Here is a 20,231-nt window from a genome sequence, read left to right as displayed (position 1 = left end):
GATACAGAAGAGAGAGAGAGAGAGTGAGAGAAGTACCCAGAGACACAAAGGAAGTGTCAGGTGGCAGTGCGTCATTGATATATGGCGGCCCACCGAGACACGGCGAGCTGGACCAATGAGACTCAGACTCCTCTGTGCTGTGATCTCCGGTCCCCGGTCACATGGCTGGCACTGAAACTAACTACAGTAAATCTTAATTCAATAAGTTCCAAACAAATGAGACGAGATTCTTTATATTTATGTCACCGCTCTCTAATTGTTTCATTATTTCTCTTACTGTCGTCTCATCGTCCAGCCCTGTGTGTCACAGATATTTTTAACATTGGAAACAGACTTTCCTCTCCTAAACTGCTGACCCAACTCTCACCCCCCTCTCTCTCACATATGGGTCTTGGCTGAGGACACATTCTTCTGTCCGGGGTTTGGACACCGTCTGTTCCAGATATTACTGTGATATTACATGCCTGTGTGTCCGACGGATGTGTCGGATTCTGCTGGGACAATCACAGAATTTTATAATCCATTTTATGTACCAGTTACGTTGGGTTAAAGTACTGACACACTTTCATGTGTAAAATAAACTTGACATGAGCCAAAAGATGAAACATACGTTGGCTCCTATTACGTCGGAGACTCCAAATCAAGTTACTGGCTGAACTCATACTAGCCATTCACGTCTGTAGCACTAACCACTGTGCCAAAGGAAACCCGTAATACGGCTAAAATAATCTGCAGACAAAAGAGTGATTTCCATGTAGATGCTGAGAATTGAATTGACGTTTGGATTTAGCCGCCATACTGCCACCCAGTGGTGATAAGTTGTAAATGAATTCCATCAGAACTGTGTGTCGGTCTGGAATTCTTATTGTTGAAAAAACATACAATAGGAAAGATTGTGCAAGTGGTGAGATGTCCTCACTAACACTGTGTTTGTGTGCAGGTATTGAGTTGACTGGTGAGAAAGATGTGGATCTGGCCACTCAAGTTCAGGAGCTGTTGGAGTTTCTTCATGAGAAACAGCACGAGCTGGAAGTGAGCGCCGAGCACACACAGAAACGTCTGGAGCAGTGTGTGCAGCTACGCCACCTACAGGCCGAGGTTAAACAGGTAACACACTTTCACTCTGCACAGTGGCAAGTGTCATCCGAATCATGGTGCTTAACATGATGCATCAAAGGTCAGGAGTTTAGTACAAAATTGTATGAATCTAAAGGCATTAAATGCAATAAATGCACTTCCAAGCACTGAGTGGCATCCGAGTGGCAAAAGAAATGCATACTAAATATAACATAAATTTCTTAATATGCACAAAGTTTTTTTTAAAGTTGAACACATATACTGCACAGCAGATCAATATTGTGTTGCAGTCATAGATGATGCAGGTACATTCGATCCTGTCAGCGTCTGATCTTCTGATTGATAATCAATAGAGAGAGATGAAGTGGTCGCTGCTTCAGTGTGTGTTTCAGTTCTGATCTCATTCAGAGCGTAAGTGAGGGCAGAAGTGTTGTCACCAGGGACAGGCGTAAAGTGCCAGCCATGACAAGAGTGCTAATGGAGAGAAATGAGCAGAGAGAGAGCGACGGCTTTGAGTTCTCATCAGTCTACTCAAGATGAGACACAGAACTGATTGGAGGATTTTTCAGGGAAATGATTTCTAAAATCAAATAGAAGGAGTTAACCGACACCCAGCGAAGTGCTTGTGGTTAAACAATGGCGTGTTGTGTGCTTAAATCGCATTTGTTTTGTTGTGTGTCGTTCAGGTTCTGAGTTGGATCCGAAACGGCGAGTCCATGCTGGATGCCAGTATGGTGAACGCAAGTTCACTGTCCGAGGCCGAACAACTACAGAGAGAACACGAACAGTTCCAGCTGGCCATAGAGGTAAACACACAAACACAGACTAACCCTCACCATCAGACGTGTTTTTACACATTCTATACTTTTATCAGTCCGGCGAAGTGAGATTCATTAGTTCTGACGCTCAAATAGATACATAGTCCCTTTTCAGATGGCCCTCTGTAGTCCAGAACATTTACTTTAACTACTTATGTGATTCATTCTGAAATCAAGAGGGTTATAGGGAGAGCCCCAGAAGAGATTTAGCATTTTTGGACTTCCAGTTCCATCGCTCCACAGTCTATGGGTTTTATTATTCGTTTTTGATCAATCGCCTGAAATAAGGTCTGCGGTCAACAAAACCTCTAAATATTTTCACATTTTATTCTATGACATAAAAGCATACCACTTATAACCCGCTTGTGAATTTTTGAAAGCCTTATTGAGTCTTAAAGACGGCTTTTGCTAACAAGGTGATAAAATCAAATACTTCCTTTGGCGGTGATGATAGACATCTTCGCGCATATATAAAGCTCACAAATAATGCTACATGGGCACACATCTCTTAAGAAGTAGATGCGGATTCATTCACAGAGTAATTTCTTAGCAGGGAACACATTTTTAATCAAGTTTGAAGGAGTTGTCGGAGGCTCGGTGGTGGTGATGTTGATATCGAGTGTAGTCTGTTTATAGCATCGTGTTTGCTTTTTACTTTTGGCGATTGGGCTTCAAAAGTAACAAATGTTGTGTTCAGTTGTAGAGATTATCTTGATAGAAAAAACGTGTAAACATCATAAACCTTTGTTAATCACAGAGCTTTTTTTTGCGATTTTTCAAAAGTCTGTACATGCACAAGCTTTCGGTTGAGGGAACCGCTGCAGTGCTAACTTCCGGGTAGGCCTTCAAAAACACGTCATCTCCGCGGCTCCCTTTTATGTCACAACCATGAGCTCATTAACATACGATGACTTTACTGTTGCGATTGCATCATTATTCATTTCATATGTCTTCATGTATAGACACCAGATGTGATTTACAAGAGCAAAATGGCACCTTTAAGGGTCATAACTATTATTTTTAGCTTTCGGTGACCAAATGAAATGGTACAAAAGACATTTCATTAATGCCCTCTTACCTCCGTCCTTAGTATCACACACTGTATTTGTACTCTCTTCTCACTCAGCATATAGTCACAATAGTCAAAATATCATTGTTTGGCCTCAGTGCACTGGTTATGCTGACATTGTGTTGAAGCGATTACTTTGAGAATATCCAGACAGATTCAGCAGGAGTTATTCATTCATAAAATATCACACAGGGATCATAACTCTGTTCTGGAAGATTTATGACTTAAGGAGAGTCATGTCTCTTCTACTGTCTCAAACAGTGTGTGTGCTTTGTGAACCTAAATTCACCTTGCCCCAAGTAGAATAATGTTTGTTCTAGGTAACAGTAAAGCAAAGGATGGCATAAAATAAACATGTGTCTGTTTCTCTCTTTCTCTCTCTCAGTACAGTAGTCTGTGCGTGATTTTTTTTTCACTGTGGTTTGGCATTAGTCTCTATTTCCTGCTTTGGACGGGGTCTACCTTCTTGACTCTGCTTGTAAATGTCCGTCCGCTGACTATTAAACTTGGATTTATTTTTTCCTCCGTCTTGACAGTACCAGCAGACAGAAAACAGGCTGCAGAATGCCTGAATCTGTCAGCGGTCTGGAGCCGGACGGCCACTGGATGAAGTCCAGTTAAAATGGCTTGATATACTCTTAGAAATGTAATTGTGTTATTTCTTTGTGATATTAATCTCAATTATTACTTTAGTGTTAAGCATGAAATCGACACTAAAATAATATATTGAGCCCTCATCTTAGTTTGTAATATATCTATGTTTTTGAATCGAAATGCTCATTTACTATTTACAGTAATGCACATTATACGCGATTTATTGCAAACTAAAAATCCCGCTCATTACTATCTCAAGTACTGCGATACTGTTTAATTTAGCCAGTGGCATCCACACTTAAATAAATAACATTTTTTAAACCAGGTTGAAAATGTAAAGCATTCTTGCTTAAAGTTTATCACACCACGCACTTTGTTTTTGGGTAATCCAGATATTTCTTACAGATGGCACATTTGCGTATTCTGCACACTATGCACTAGATGCAGATATAAGTTGACTGAACTCCTGATAGACCCAAAGTAACGCCTGCTTGATCCTGGGTTCCTCTCTACAAGCCTGTTATTTTTTATTTCTCTCTGTCCCTGCAGTCTTTGTTCCACGCAAACTCTCTGCACAAGACGCATCAGAGCGCTCTACAGGTGCAGCAGAAGGCAGAGATGATGTTGCAGGCCGGACACTATGACCCTGAAGCCATCCGCAGCTGTGCAGAGAAGGTGGCCGTACACTGGCAGCAGCTCATGCTGAAGATGGAAGACAGACTCAAGCTGGTTAACGCCTCTGTGGCCTTCTACAAGACATCAGAACAGGTGATCAATAACGCCTGAGAAACACACACCTGTTTGGCTGGCCCACATGTGCAGGGAGGCTAACAAACACAATATAAGAAGTTCACTATTAATGTCAATGAATACTTATTTGATTTGTTGATTTAAAGCATGATATCTTACCAATATGCAATATCTGGAGATTTTATTAGATGCCTTTTTTTCCTTGTCACCTGCTTATTTCATGTGTGTGTGTGTGTTGCAGGTGTGTAGTGTGCTGGAGAGTCTGGAACAGGAGTACCGCAGAGATGAGGACTGGTGTGGTGGTCATCATGATAAACTGGGAACTTTGGCAGAGATGGATCATGTTCTGCCTCTCATCAGCAAACACCTGGAGCAGAAAGAAGCTTTTTTAAAGGTCAGAACTGAACTCATAGACTGGACTATTCTATTATCCTTAATAAGTCCTGATGATACTCTATAAGCCTTATAACAGCTTGGATCTAGAGAGGACCACAATTCAGGATTTGTTTTGTGGCTTTTTTGTTTTATTGTAGGCTCAGAGGACACCCCCTAGTGGAAGCCAGTTTGAAAGCATGAGACAATTCCTTTTTTTGTTTAAAATATTGAAAGTTATTATGAAAGCTTACATAAAGTGATTATTAACAAACTTTACATAATGCATTACCTCTCTTTCGTTAATTTACATTCATTACGCAAAAAATGTAACTATATTTTATGTATTTTTATATTGGAATGTATATGTGCTACTGTGGGTGTCTGTTAATCATTATATAATATATGTTTGTGACTAGAATAATCATAAATTTACTTTTAACTTAATGTCCACAGTTATTTTGACAATTTTCGCTGTTCCTACAAACATAACCATTCTTAAGTTAAGGGTCACTTACTCTTAATGTTGTTTTTCCACATTTTAGATGATAGTAAACTCATTAAAACTTTGAAATATCACAGATGTAAGTATGGAAATTTTGTTGTGACAAAAACACATTTAAAACGGTTATATTTTAGCATCTTAAATGTTGTCACACTTTGTCTAGAATTTGCAGTAATTTATTCATGCCATTTTATCATTCAGCTTCTTGAAGTCTTACCTTTAAACAACAACGAAGATACAACAGTATTCTGACCTCTTGTCAGGTTTTTTTCACTGCAGCCCAAACATTTATTTCAGAAAGGTTTTTGAAAAAAATTGCAATTAAAGAAATGATTATAATGGCATTATGATTCATATATTATAATTATTTATTTATTATTGTACAAAACTATACACTTTTAGGCATATTCATTAAAATCAAACGCTTTTTAAAGCCATGAGGGACGTTTAAAAAAAAATTGACCCTAAACTTTTTCTGGTAGTGTACATTTATGGTCTCTCTCTCTCTCTCTCTCTCTCTCTCTCTCTCTCTCTCTCTCTCTTTCTCTCTCTCTCTCTGTCTCTCTCTCACTGTGCATGTATTTGAGGGTCTGTTTTGGATCTTTAAAGTCTGTGATGTTTTTCAGGCCTGTACTCTGGCCAGACGGAATGCTGAGGTTTTCCTGAAATACATCCACCGGAATAATGTCAGTTCTAAGGGATCATCTGGCACTGCTCGTGGCCCTGAGCAACAGGTCAAAGGTCAGAATAGCCAATTATATGTGTCCGTCCTGTCATATACCCAGACCGTTTGCCTTTGCTAAATGTCTATCATGTGTTTATTCATTTACACATTTTCTGTTGAATCATGTCTTTACAGCCATCCTAAATGAACTGCTGCAGAGGGAAAACCGGGTTCTTCATTTCTGGACCATGAAGAAGCGGCGTTTAGATCAGTGCCAGCAGTATATCGTGTTTGAGCGCAGCGCCAAACAGGTGAAAACTGTATAACTATAACATTACACTTTTGCACGTGTGGATTAATTAATGTGCTTGCTTGACTGTGTAAAATAAATTTGAATTACTAACACATGTACAAATGTGTGTTAGGCATTGGAATGGATAGAGGAGACGGGAGAGGTATTTCTCACAACTCGGGCATCTCCAGGAGACTCGCTGGAGAAATCTCAGGAACTCCTGAAGGAATATGAAGAATTCCGCATCCCTGCCAAGGTACAACGTCACAACCCGCTTCTGCCACATTAAATGAGACTCAATGGACGTCTACATAGACACAGATCAATTCTGAGATCAAATTCAATCTGTTTTACCATAAATGATCATTGTCATGTCCCACAGCAAACGAAAGAGAAAGTAAAGATGTTGATCCAGCTGGCAGATAATTTTGTGGAGAAAGGGCACATGCATGTCACCGAGCTGAAGAAGTGGGTGACGGCTGTGGACAAGCGTTACAGAGACTTCTCTCTGCGCATGGGGAAATACCGCTGCAGTCTGGAGAACGTGCTTGGCATCAGCTCTGAGGTACAGCACCAGCAACATATGACCTGGAAATGATGATGTCATTGTTTTCATGTGATGTTAGGATGCTTTTCCAGTAAGGTCTTGCCTTGAGATATACATGTGTGTGTGTGTGTTTTAGGATAACAAGGATCTGGAATTGGACATCATTCCAGCCAGTCTGACTGACCCGAAGGTCAAACTCCGTGACCCGAATCATGAGGTGAACGAGGAGAAGAGAAAATCAGCCCGGAAAAAAGAGTGAGTGCACATCAGAGCATTCATCTAAAAAAATTTGTTTTGGTGTGCTTTAATAAGTGCTATAAAAGCTGTACTTTTGCTCATGTTGTTGCAGGTACATCATCGCAGAGCTGTTGCAGACAGAAAAGGCCTATGTGAGGGACATACATGAATGTTTAGAGGTCAGGCTTCTCGTTTTATTCATATTTTTTAACGCCTGCATTAATCGGGCAGTGCAACAGCAATTAAACTGTGAACCAATGCTGAACTTAATTTTTATTGAAACTCAAATTGAAAAACATTTATGTACTTTGGTCCGCTCATCTGTCTTGCGTGTTTCATTTTTAAGACATATTTGTGGGAAATGACCAATGGAGGGGATGACATTCCTTCAGGAATTGCAAACAAAGAGCACATCATCTTCGGAAACATTCAGGAGATTTACGACTTCCACAACAAGTATGTTTGTAAGCTCTTAATAAAGCAAGCTTGAAGTATATTATAAACGGACCCTTTTGTTTTTTTCGTTTTGAGATGATGTCAGAAATAAATAATATCAATGCTGTCCTTCTGAAACCTTGTATCTCAGTATTTTGTGATTTATATTTCTCGCCATAAATCATTATTACTAGTTAGCCTTTATGTTTGTCAGTGGGTTTGGCAAACATCTTACCAATAAAACGTATTTAAAAGTGATTTTTTTTCCATTTCCTGGAAGGTTTCAGAAGGACAGCAACGATGCTTTCTAATAAGTTTCTTTGTGTTTTAGTATATTCCTGAAAGAGCTTATCAATTATGAGCAGTTACCTGAGGATGTGGGACATTGCTTTGTCACATGGGTGAGTTAAAAAAAAAATTATACGTTTGTTTTCATATGTGGTTGCTTTTTACGACGGCGTATTAGTGCCACGAAAAAAAAATATATATATTTCGAGAATAAAATCGAAATGTTACGAGATTAAAGTCGAAATGCCACGTAAAAAAATATATATATATTTCGAGAATAAAGTCGAAATGTTACGAGATTAAAGTCGAAATGGCACGTAAAAAAAAAAAAGATTTCGAGAATAAAATCGAAATGTTACGAGATTAAAGTCGAAATGCCACGTAAAAAAAAAAATCGAGAATAAAGTCTAAATGTTACGAGAATAAAGTCGTATTGTTACGAGAATAAAGTCGAAATGTTACGAGAATAAAGTCATATTGTTACGAGAATAAAGTCGAAATGTTACGAGAATAAAGTCGTATTGTTACGAGAATAAAGTCAAAATGTTACGAGAATAAACTCGTAGTAATACGAGAATAAACTCGTAATATTTTGAGAAAATTTACAGAATTGCTAGAAACAATGGCTGTGGAGGATTTGGAAGTACTTCAGCGGGGGTCACAACGCGTTGTGGCATACTGATTTATATGATAAACCGAAGCAAACACTGAAATAGAATACAAATATTGAAATATTAAAACAATGCTTGATTACCTAATGTACAAAAAGCTGGTTGCATCAAGTTTATAAAAGCCACAATCCTTAAGGATTTATAAAAAAATGTACAAATGTGAACTAAAGAGGTTTTAAAAATGACTGCTGGTGTTTGCAAGGCCTTCCGAACTCACTGGTTCAGATGACGTGCTTAAACATAACTTAAACTCTTAAAATACAACATTCACGTAAACAAAATACGTTTAACAACGAGTTTATTCTCGTAACATTTGGATTTTAATCTCGTAACATTTCGACTTTATTCTCGAAATCTTTTTTTTTTACGTGGCATTTCGACTTTAATCTCGTAACATTTCGACTTTATTCTCGTAACATTTCGACTTTATTCTCGAAATCTTTTTTTTTTTTTTTTTTTGTGGCACTAATACGCCGTCGTAGCTTTTAAAGCAGGTAAAAGTTTTTTTTATTTACAGCAGTGTTTTCGTCTGATTTGTTTGTTTAATATTTCAAATTGGAGCTCACATGTTTACTCGTATATGTATCCAGCCATCATAACAATCTCTGTTTTTACATCAGTGCATGTACTCCAAACAAGTGTTATAACTGTTGGTTTCTAAAGATGTCCTTAAAGGAACAGTTCACCCAAAAATGAAAAGTCGGACTTCTTTACTCACCCTCAAATTGTTCCAAATATTTGGACATAGAAAGAAATTTGGAAGAATGCTTTCAACCAAATAGTTCTTGACCAGCATTGACTACCAAAGAATTTCTTTGTTCTGTTGAACACAAAAGAAGATATTGTGGTAATGTAGTAAATGTAGTAAAGCAAACAGTTCTGGGGAACTTTTGACGACCATTGTCATTTCTCCTACTATGTGGTTAAAAGAGTTCTGCCAAATATCTTTCTCTGTGTTCATCAGAACAAAAAAATGATGTCATGAGTGAATGATGACAGAATTTTAGTTTATGGGGGGGAGGTATCCCTTAAAGTCCTAATTATTCCAATAATTCATACCAAATACTTTTAATGTCCTAGGTTCAAGTTTGTGTCTTTGTGTTTCAGGCTGATAGATTTAATATATATGTGACATACTGCAAAAACAAACCAGACTCCAGTCAGCTCATCCTGGAGCATGCTGGGAGTTTTTTTGACGTAAGTCCACATCACTTCTCTCCTGCAATAATTTGTTAACGCATTTGTTAAACGTTTATTATTTGAAAAAAATATACAAAAGCTGGGTGCACCTTAAAATGTGAAGTGTGCGACTGGAGCCAGTGCTCCAAAAACTCCTTCGGAAGTAAATCTATGTGCGAATGAGATCGATGCAGCGCTTATGTACTGATGGTTCTTGTGTGTTACGAGCAGGAGATTCAGAAGAGACACGGTCTGGCCAACTCTATATCATCATACCTCATTAAACCTGTGCAGAGAATCACCAAATACCAGCTGCTTCTCAAGGTACAGTACCACACGCGCAGTAGCGTTGTTAACCACCACGCAAACACGCCAATGCGTAGGGCCCCGCAAGCTTGGGGGCCCCCTAGTGGCTACAAGCGGAAAATCATTTCACGCTTGATTTAGACACTCAGAAATACGCATTGAAGCATGTAGCAAAGTGGTGTTCAAAACAAAAAAAGAAAAGAAATATAATACAAATCTTACGAACACAGCAAAACAATGCAATGAAGAGAAGCATGAAAAGAAGAATCTTGCACCTTTTACTTTCTTATATCTAAGCTAACAGCATTCTGTATTATTCTGAAAAAAATGACACTTTTTCATCCCAAAACCAAGAAGATTTATTCTTATAACAAACTGTAGAGAATGTTGTACTGTTATGTGTTTCAAAGTAAAATAAATCCAGTTTATGTATGTATATATGTTTCATTAATTCCATGTACTCAATACTGCTTTGAAATTCAAACAAAAATGTTAGGCAATGTGGGGGGCCTCTGGTCTTGACTTTGCTTTGGGTCCCCAAAATGGTAAACACACCCCTGGTATTGTTTCAGTCACACCTTAGCACTGTTTTAGTGTATGTGTGCCGTGTCTTGTTCAGTAGAGTAAGGTGTGTTTGACCGCAGGAGCTGCTGTCCTGCTGTGAGGAGGGCAAAGGTGAAATTAAAGATGGGCTGGAGGTCATGCTGAGTGTGCCGAAGAGAGCCAATGACGCCATGCATGTCAGCATGCTGGAAGGTAAATACACACACACACACAAACTTCACTTGCATGTAACTGTGTGTGAGGATGTTCCACAAGCAATATACCGTATGTTGGGTGGGACTTGACATTATTGGAAATGATCAAAAGTGCTCACTTAATAACGCGTGCTTGCAATAAGAAATGGGAAATTTGATGCATGAATTTTGATTACTATGACATGAAAACATCTTTGAAATTAGACAATAGTACAGCAACTGATATCGTTCACAATATGATCAGGAATGAGGAAGTAAAAAGAGGTTGTTTTTTGGTTTCATATTGACCTCCTGAACTTTAACCTGACCCTTTTCTGCTCCTCTGCTTCAGGCTTTGATGCGAATCTGGATGTTCAGGGTGAACTCATCCTGCAGGACACATTTCAAGTGTGGGACCCAAAATCTCTGATCCGTAAGGGACGAGACCGACACCTCTTCCTATTCGAGATCTCTCTTGTCTTCAGCAAAGATATCAAAGACTCAGCAGGACGATCCAAATACATCTACAAGAACAAACTACTGGTACCTGAAATGATTTTAGCACTAGCCATATTCTCAGTTACTACTGTTTTTACAGAGCGTTCCAATCACACATCAAGTTTATTTATAGTTAGGTTGCTGTCTTGAAAGGATGCTGCCTTCATAGTAGGCACAGTAGATTGGGATTTGAACAGATGTAATATGACTTCTCGTTTCATTTCGATGACATAAACGACAGCAAAAGCCCATGGGAAGGTCAGTAGGTGCACGCATGCACACGGTTACGTCTGAGATCTGTTTTCACTATATTGTGGAACTTTGTTAAGCATTTGCAGACCTACCTGGAAGCAGTGAGCGCAGGTGTTGTTTTGTCGGTTTGTAAGTACGTGTGCAGATTCAGTGTGTGTCACCCGTCTGCTGTGTTCAACATGCGCGTAAACAAATCCAGATGCACATTTTTCCGGTCATCTGGGATTCTCACACAAACAGCACTGTAAATATCGCTGACGAAATGGTTCAAATCTTGCCAGACAACTTTATTAGTTCATTTTTTAACTTTTTTTCTAGTTAATGAATTTGTGACATTACAAAATAATTCATTCTGTATGTAAATGACTTGGCTTAACCCTGGCTGAAAATAAGTCTAAGGCCACGTTTACACGATGAAAACCCCAGAAGTTTTTCCTTTGCATTTTTAAAAAGTTTCACGTGCACATGTCAGTGTTATTAAAACGGTCTGCATTTACACGGATCCAGGAAACTGATAAAAACGCTGTAGTCTTCACGCGGGCCAGTGGATGGCGATGTTGTTGTGTAAAGAAACAGGACGTGCCTTGGTGCATACACAAGCATAGTTTTAATCCAAAAGTGCTTTTCAATAAGATTTGTCAACGTATATGTGTGTTTAAATTTGGCGAAGGTAAATAGTGTATCTCCGCTGGTCTTTTTGGTGCAGCTAATCCACATTTTGCAGGGGAAACGTTAATACATAGTCGAGCAGCGAGAATTCACATTGCGGGAAGCCGCCATATTTTTTTTGGCTAGATACGCATTCACGTGACGGCATCATTTTCAGAAAGTTCCGTCTTGCAGTTTACATGGAAACGAAAACGGCGGTGTTTTCAAAAAGTTGCACTTTGAGACAAGTTTTCGAAATTTCTCGTTTTCAGTCCCCCAAAACACTGTTTCCATTTACACAGACAGAAACGCAATATTTTATTTATTTATTTTTCAGTTGAAAATGTTCTTGTGTAAACGGCCTCTAATACGAAAAAGGTTTTGCGTAGACTGTGTTGATGGGATATTAAGTACATGCCAAATCTCAAATATTTGATTGATTTTTATTGGATTTTTTTCGTCTGTGTGTCATTTTTCTGCATGTTGTGTTTTTAGACATCTGATCTAGGGGTGACTGAGCATGTTGAAGGAGACCCGTGTAAATTTGCCTTGTGGGTCGGACGCACGCCCTCATCTGACAACAAGACAGTCCTTAAGGTACAGTACAGAATGCACTTTTGGACATTCTACATTACAGCACTATTGCGGTCACTTTTATTTCACTTATTTTTGCTCTTGGTACTGGAAACACAGACACGCTAAGGAAAACAGATGGTAAAACGTTGCTTTGTAAGAGATAGTTCACCCCAAAATGAAAATTCTGTCATCATTTCCTCTCCCTCAGATTGTTCTAAACCTGTATACATTTATTTGTTCTGCTAAATACAAATGAAGATATTTGGAAGAATGTCAGAAACCAAATAGATCTCATCCCCCGTGAGTATTTATGTTCTATGGGAGTCAATGGGGGATGAGATTGGTTTGGTTACTGACATTCTTCCAAATATCTTCATATGGTCCAGCAGAACAAAAACAATTACACAGATTTGGAGCAACTTGAGGGCGAGTAAATGATGAAAGATTTTTTTATTTTTGGGTGAACTTTCCCTTTAAAGTCAATGCAGCAGAACTGTCATTTAAGTAACTTTATAAATGTATTTACATTTTTTAGATTTTACATCCATCAGTCATTGCCTTGTGAACCACATTTCCAACTACAGAGATTTCGATGTATTCAATTTCGATTGGTGTATTGTTGTGATGTCACGATTGATTGGAATGTGAATCTTTTCCTTCAGGCGTCCAGTATTGAGGTGAAACAGGAATGGATTAAAAACATCCGTGAAGTCATTCAGGAGAGAATTATTCACCTGAAGGGGGCGCTTAAGGAACCAATCCAATTTCCCAAAACCCCAGCCAAGCCACGCATTAATAGCAGAAGGTCAGGCATACACTAAACGCACTAAATCAGAGAATGAAACACTGAAAACGTACATCATTTAAGAGTTTATGAATTTGTGATTTGCAGATGAACATTTATTGTGTGTGTGTGTTGCAGGGATGCTGGTGAGGATGCTGACAGTCAGGGAGACGGCAGCAGTCAGCCGGACACCGTCTCCATTGCCTCCAGAACCTCGCAGAACACCATGGACAGTGACAAGGTACAACTGCCATCTCTTCTTTACTTCATTCACTACCAAAATATATATATATATATGCATATATAGAACACATTATGTATATTAACTTAGTAGGTCACCCCAAACATACAAAAATGTGCATACTATGCTCATAGTACGAGTGATGTGAAAGCATGCTAATCTGAATATAGCGTCTTCTTTTTAATAATGAACTCAGACTCCGCCCCTAAAAGGGTCAGGTGATCTGTGATGGACAGGTGTAGGTCACACGGGGTTACCCTAGCCGTTATGCAGGGGCTGTCATGCTGGAGCTGATGATGTTGAGTACAGTACATCATGAGTCATGAGCAGTAAACGGTGTTAAACAGTCATGTGCGATCATGAAAAGTATCTTCAGACTGTGTGCTGGATGCAGTCCCTATAGGAACTATGAGACACCCAATCAAATCAAAGTAAGATATGAACACACGTGTTTAAGCAGTTTGTGTTGATGTTTTAAGGCATTTCATGAAGTTTACTTGTTGTGCTTTTGTGAGATGTGCATGTTATTCAGAAGATGACTGCATGACGGGACCTTTAATGTGTCCTGAGTGTGTGACATCCACCTGCCGTTCTCAAGTTCAAGTCTGTTGGATTTCACACACACGCATGTGTTTACTTTCCATAAACTTCTGTGTTTGACAGCTAGGGCTAAATACTATAACCTGACCCTTACATGAACTGTAACCGTAACCCAAAAATAAAACTTTCTACATTTTTACAATTTTATAAAAAGCGTTAATCACCCTATTTGTAAAAATGAGGTGGTCTCCAAATGGATTTTTTTGGCTTGGATTTGCCAGGTTTCTCTGTGTGTGTAGCCTTGTCTTTATTTCCCATTGGGGACTGATACACCAACATGGGGACTTGTGTCACTTTGGTCCCGCTAGGGCAAAAAAAGCTTTTTAATCGTACAGAATGATATATTTGGAAAATCTAAAAATGATCTTAAGATGTGTGTGTGTGTGTGTGTGTGTGTGTGTGTCTCTCCATTAAATAAGAGCTGCAGTAGCAGTTAAAGTCAATAAGCATCAGGGGTTGTTTATGACCGTACTCTGCGGATATCACATTCATCTCACTGTATAATGAAGCTTTTATATGTGCACCTCAGTGCTTAATGCATGTCACAAGACCATCACACACACACACGGATACATAACATTTTGGTCACACATTTCCATGATGGGTGAATTAAGGTCTTATCATTAAATATTTTATATTATCAACCTGACTGTATTTTTTAGTTAAATCACAATGTATATGACATTATGTCAATTAATCAGTTTTTTTATGCAAATTAAACAAACAACTGAGGTGATTGTGTCTCTGGGGATCTCCAGAGCTGTTACAAAACAAAAAATACAGGAAAACATCATTTTTTTTGTTTTGGTTCCTCAACTGTGAGAGATACTGGCCTGGTTCATAGACAAGGCTGAGTCTAAACCAGGACAATGTCTTAGTTAATTTAGGTAATTTACTGTAAGTTTCTTTTATTAAAACACCTGTGATTGTTTTACTGATGTGCATCTTGAAACAAAACAATGGCACTGTCATATATTTTAAGATTTATCAGGGCAGGTTATTTTCAGTTAAGACAGCTCAAAATGTATTTTAGTCTGGGACTAGTCTAAAGCCTTGTCTGTGAAACCGGGTCAAAATGTTTCATCCGCACACAACACACAGTTCTATTGGAAAACAAACTTATTTGACATCCTAGACTTCAGCAAGGGTCAGACTTAAACTTGCATTTGAATAATATATGATCTAGTCCATTTGAAGATTTTTTTTAAAACTTACCTCTGTAACATATTGCCTCAGTTTCACAGACACGGGTTATCTTAAGCCAGGACTATGCCTTTGTTGAATTAAGATATTAATGTTGTTTTTATATAAAACGACTCATTACAGGTGAGCATCATGTGGCAGGGATACATCTAAATATATTTTTGGTCAAGCTATATTCAGTTAAGACAGGTCAAACATTTATTTTAGTCTGGGACAAGCCTTGAGCCTTGTCTTTGAAACCAGGATTTTTTTACTTGACAAAGCTCACTTTTACTCTCACTTGGCACTTTGTGAGTTAAACGTTTGGTTATATTCGAGCACACTTGCACAACACCACTACCTCATACATTAGAGCACAGGTGAACAAAGAGACAAAGTGTTCCAGTAGAGTTCAACAGACAGCTGTAAAAAGCTTCATTACTGAACCTAAACCATGAATCTAACCAATCAGAGACACTCCATAGAGAGCGAGAGAGAGAGAGAGAGAGATAGGGAGGGAGGGAGGGAAAAGGGTGGAGAGAGAGAGAGAGAGAGAGAGAATGAGAGCAAGTAAGGGACAAAGTCGTGGAAGGAGGAAAGATAAGTCGTCATGCCAAAGTGGATGAGTTTTAAACTTTTCAAGGAGAGCAGTCGTGTAAGTTGGACTTTCTATTTGTTTCTATTCCTTTATTCTCTTTAAGTCAAAACCTTTTTAAAAAGAGAACTATCAGGGGGTTATTGTATGAGCTGGTTAGTTGTGTTTGTGGGTAGTTGACAAATATACTGTACATGTGTCCTATGGTATGACAAAATTTTGTTATTAAAATATTATTTTATATGGCCAATAGTTATATTTATAATATTAAATGGCATAAGAGAGATTGATTTTCATTGTTAGTTTTGGCTGTCATAGGACACATTTATGGTTTATTTGTTAACTACTCTTGTGTAAAGCTGGTTTTTATGTACGCTCATGCTGCTTATCTGTGATACAAAAGCTTGAAAACACATCTTCAGCTGTCTGAGATCTGCATTGAGAAGAATAAAATACCTTTAAAAAGATTTAATCATAGTAATGTCTTAGTTTGTGTGTGAATTAATGTATTTTACTGAAGCACAGCTGTATCTCAGATGTTAAAAGAGATTTGTCTGGTCGAGGCAGAAGTGCAGTTATCTTTCTTGATATCCGTTCCTATTTCTTTCCACTCAGGCAGTATTATAGCATTCCATAAGCAGATCTAGATGTTAAAGTCTGAGGTTCAGACCAGTGGCAGGAAACAGATTGTTAACACTGTCAACACATAATGACATAATCGTCCAAACACACCCTCTTCACTATCACATTTAAAGGAATAAGTCACCAGCAATGATTTTGTCATTATTAACCAACGCTGAACCCGTATGAATGTTTTCTTCTGCGAAAAACAACAGCTGCTGTTTTCCTCACACTAGAACTACACTGTAAAAATTACGTAAAAAACATAAATATACCTTTTTTTCTGTAAGATTATAGGATACAAGGATATGTATTTAAAACTTTTCCTCTTTTTTTATATAAATATGTTGTTTTGTTATGTTATTGTATAGTTTTTGACCGTAATTAAAAAATTAACTTTAAAAAGAAATCTTGTAAAAAACACCCGGAAATATTCTGCCAGCTGCGGCGAAAATAAAAAGTAAAATAAAAAATCCCTTGTAAACCTGTAGATTTTTCTTAAGTTTTACGGTGTTTGATCTGTAAAAAAACAGATTTTCATTTTTTTCATTAATATGATAGAAAAAAACTTTATTTTTTTACAATCATAACGTTATAGTATGATCAATGTGCCTAAATATTATTCATTATTCGTCACCCAAAGTTTGATCCTAAACTTTAATGGTTAGCTTTCAATGTGGAGAAGTGTGCCTTTCATTTGCTTTTAGTTAATTTAGTCATTTTTGTTTCACACATTTGAATCTTTAAAAAGTCTAAAATTGACTGAAATATGTATTCAGACAGCCCAGATAATTGTCTATCGTACCTGCTTTGTTTTCTCTTCTGCACCCGTAAGGTTTGAGGTGCCATGTCTACCCACAATCCTCAGGCTCGCAATAATAGTGAAGGAAGGCAAAGCTTGCCAGATCCTCTGATCTACATAACAAAGCCCTGCTGCCTGCAAGACCTTTCACATAAAGCCGTATGACGTTCGTGTCCTTTCTGACGTGGGATATTCTCTTTCTGAGACCCCAGATTACCTAGCAACACGGCTTTCCTCCCCATCGTTACGGCGAACTGATACTCTGGCAAGCAGGTGTTGCGAACGAGAGTAAAGCAACAGACCCATCACAGCTCTTAGACTGTAGATGCTCAATGACATTTTAGCCAAAGTTTACATCAAACACTGAGCGGCTGCAGTTAATAGGATATTTTAGTGAAAGTGTTTAAAAGATAATTTTGCTAGAATTAGTTGCTTGGTCGTTTTTATACAGTCATTAGCTTTGAAGAAAATAAATGGGGAAATATAATTGAAATTGAGGTTTATGGTGATATTTTGTTTTAAAGCAAACCAATGAAACAGTGTTAAACTTTTAGAACATTAAGTTGTGTATCAGAAGTGTGTGTGATAATCAGGTTGGTTGTTGTTTTAAATTAAATTTTGCTTAGTAATAGTATTAAACCTTTAAGTTGATATTTGATCATTTTAAGGTGACGGTTACTGTAGAGAACTTTGCCTGTTTGACTCATTATCAAAGATGGTAATTCCATAGAGATTTGTAAATGCATGTTGGACTTTTTATTGGACTGTTGTGTATACTCTTTATAATGTTTGGTTAGGATCATTGTGACTGCTCCAGGCCATTTTCACACTCTTTCTGTCTGTTGTCTTTCTGGGTTATTATGTAATCTTCATGGTGTCTAGAGAAAGATTAACTCCTCCAATGAAACATTGAACAGTCACACACTTCACATAGTCCACGTCACTGATATTTGTTCCTGCTCATTTCTCCTTTATATGTCCTGTAGCTTTCTTGGATGGTGTGCGTGTGCATGTCTGTGTGTTGAGTCTTGGGCTGTGTCTGAAACCGCTCCCTATCTCCTATATAGTGCACTATTTTGTGTTTCCTCCATTTTGTAGTGGGTTCCGAAACATGACTGAACCACTTTAATCCTTACGTTCGATCACTCTTTTTTACCCACAATGCACTCTGATTGTGAGTGTACATTCTATGTATCTCACTCACTATTTCCCATGATACTGTACCTTAAGACGATCGCTTGATTAGAATCAGATGGAGGAGAGAGAGGCCGTTAATGCCACGAATGCACATTTATACGCTTGTTTTGGTTCTTGTGTTATTTTCGTGTTTTTGAGAATTGCTTTATTTTAAATATGTTAAATAATTAAATTAAACATTAAAGTAAATAAACGTGGCAAACAGTTGTTTATTCTCTTTATTAAAAACTAATACAAAACATGACAAAAATGGTTAAAATGAACTTTACTGTTTTGTTATGCAACCCATGAAGCTCATACAAGTGTTATTTCGAATGTCCGCGACAGTACTGTCAGACACAGGTTATATTACGTCAGTGTCTGAAATCGTTCACTCATTTTCATTCACTTCTTCCCAATAAAGTGGACTCAAAAGTAATTCGCTATATAGGGAAGTGTGAAGCAGTGAGAGAAGGGACGCGGCATTGGATTAAATAGCATCTGCTCTGATCATCACTGGCAGATGCTTCAATTTCCTTCAGCGTGGTGCATAGTGACGGACGGTCATGCCATTATACTACTTTTAAATTGTACACTTTGTCCTGTCACGTGAGTGATTTATTATGGGTATAAAAACTGTTGGTTTTTCCTAATAAATAATGAAATTGCATTCATATGTAATTCCGACAAATATTATTTATAGGATTTCAAAAGCTACTTTATCTCTGTTTTAAACTTCTAACAACTTCATACATATAAATGCAGTATTTCATTGTATTTGTCGATGGTTTTAGTAAAAATGTGATGTAAATTGAGCTGGTGCTTTATTTAAGTTTCAGCTTTGTCACAGACGTCTATTAACATTTATTTTTAAAAAATGAACAGTAGACATAGTCGAGTCATTTGTTGTCATGTACAGTAGTAGTTTGGAATCTCGCCTCAAATCTAAGAGATATTATTAAAATGACCTTTGAAAATCTAGAGGAGACATTTGACATCTCGGTTTAATCTCATTGGTGTACAGAAAAATCGACACGTTTTTAATAGTCAACATGAAGTGACAATTGGAACCCATTTTGCTTCCTAATTCTGATGCGGGATATTAAGTGAAAAAAATGTATAGAATAATATTTTTTGTCCAAATTCCAAGAAAGAGTTGTTCTTTATAGACCGTTTTGTTGGCCACGAGCACGCCTGACTCCCACTTAACTTCCGGTTTATGTTTGGCTTGTGTCTAATAATAACTATTTATATTTGAATTAATTTATGTTAATATTCATTTTTATTATTATTTTATTGTATAATAATTGTATTAAGTAAAAGATTTCTTGAATTTGTTGTAAATTCATTTGATTAAATAAAGATATTGTTGTATTGGTCCTGTAGGTCGCATTTAAAGAAACCGTTTGGTACAATGACATCTAGCGGTGGAGCTTGGTATTACAGTTTAAATTCAAAATATTGGAGAGACAAGTTTAGACAAGTAACACTTCTTCTTATTGGTTTCTTTTGATTGTTAACAGAAATCTATCTACACTCTATTGTTTGTGATGAATTCTGGAAGTTCAGTTGAGGTCACAAAGGTGCGCATGCGCAGTAACATTTGTTTATATTGTTAAGATGATTATATTCATGTTGACAATAAAACTTAAATCTCAATAAAATGAAAACATCACTTTGGAATTGCAGATCCCAGAGGAACAAACAGCAGTTTG

General features: G+C 37.6%; 1 protein-coding gene across 4 annotated transcripts in view; it reads left to right on the top strand.

Annotated features, from left to right (window-relative positions):
* kalrna (kalirin RhoGEF kinase a) overlaps positions 1–20,231 on the top strand; it is a 127,616-nt gene that overhangs the window by 68,456 nt on the left and 38,929 nt on the right. For all 4 annotated transcript variants that reach the window (XM_056755745.1, XM_056755742.1, XM_056755743.1 and 1 more), the window contains exons 15-33: positions 941–1,107; positions 1,764–1,883; positions 4,108–4,326; positions 4,550–4,702; positions 5,812–5,926; positions 6,045–6,160; positions 6,275–6,397; positions 6,524–6,706; positions 6,825–6,943; positions 7,038–7,104; positions 7,272–7,381; positions 7,692–7,761; positions 9,427–9,516; positions 9,730–9,822; positions 10,449–10,560; positions 10,894–11,084; positions 12,435–12,536; positions 13,178–13,320; positions 13,438–13,540. In XM_056755745.1, coding sequence (XP_056611723.1) covers positions 941–1,107; positions 1,764–1,883; positions 4,108–4,326; positions 4,550–4,702; positions 5,812–5,926; positions 6,045–6,160; positions 6,275–6,397; positions 6,524–6,706; positions 6,825–6,943; positions 7,038–7,104; positions 7,272–7,381; positions 7,692–7,761; positions 9,427–9,516; positions 9,730–9,822; positions 10,449–10,560; positions 10,894–11,084; positions 12,435–12,536; positions 13,178–13,320; positions 13,438–13,540 — 2,396 coding nt within the window. The remainder of the gene's footprint in view (positions 1–940; positions 1,108–1,763; positions 1,884–4,107; positions 4,327–4,549; positions 4,703–5,811; positions 5,927–6,044; positions 6,161–6,274; positions 6,398–6,523; positions 6,707–6,824; positions 6,944–7,037; positions 7,105–7,271; positions 7,382–7,691; positions 7,762–9,426; positions 9,517–9,729; positions 9,823–10,448; positions 10,561–10,893; positions 11,085–12,434; positions 12,537–13,177; positions 13,321–13,437; positions 13,541–20,231) is intronic.

Source organism: Triplophysa dalaica, chromosome 8 (assembly GCF_015846415.1).
Source record: "Triplophysa dalaica isolate WHDGS20190420 chromosome 8, ASM1584641v1, whole genome shotgun sequence".
NCBI lineage: Eukaryota > Metazoa > Chordata > Actinopteri > Cypriniformes > Nemacheilidae > Triplophysa > Triplophysa dalaica.
This window is presented reverse-complemented; position numbering and strand designations above follow the sequence as displayed.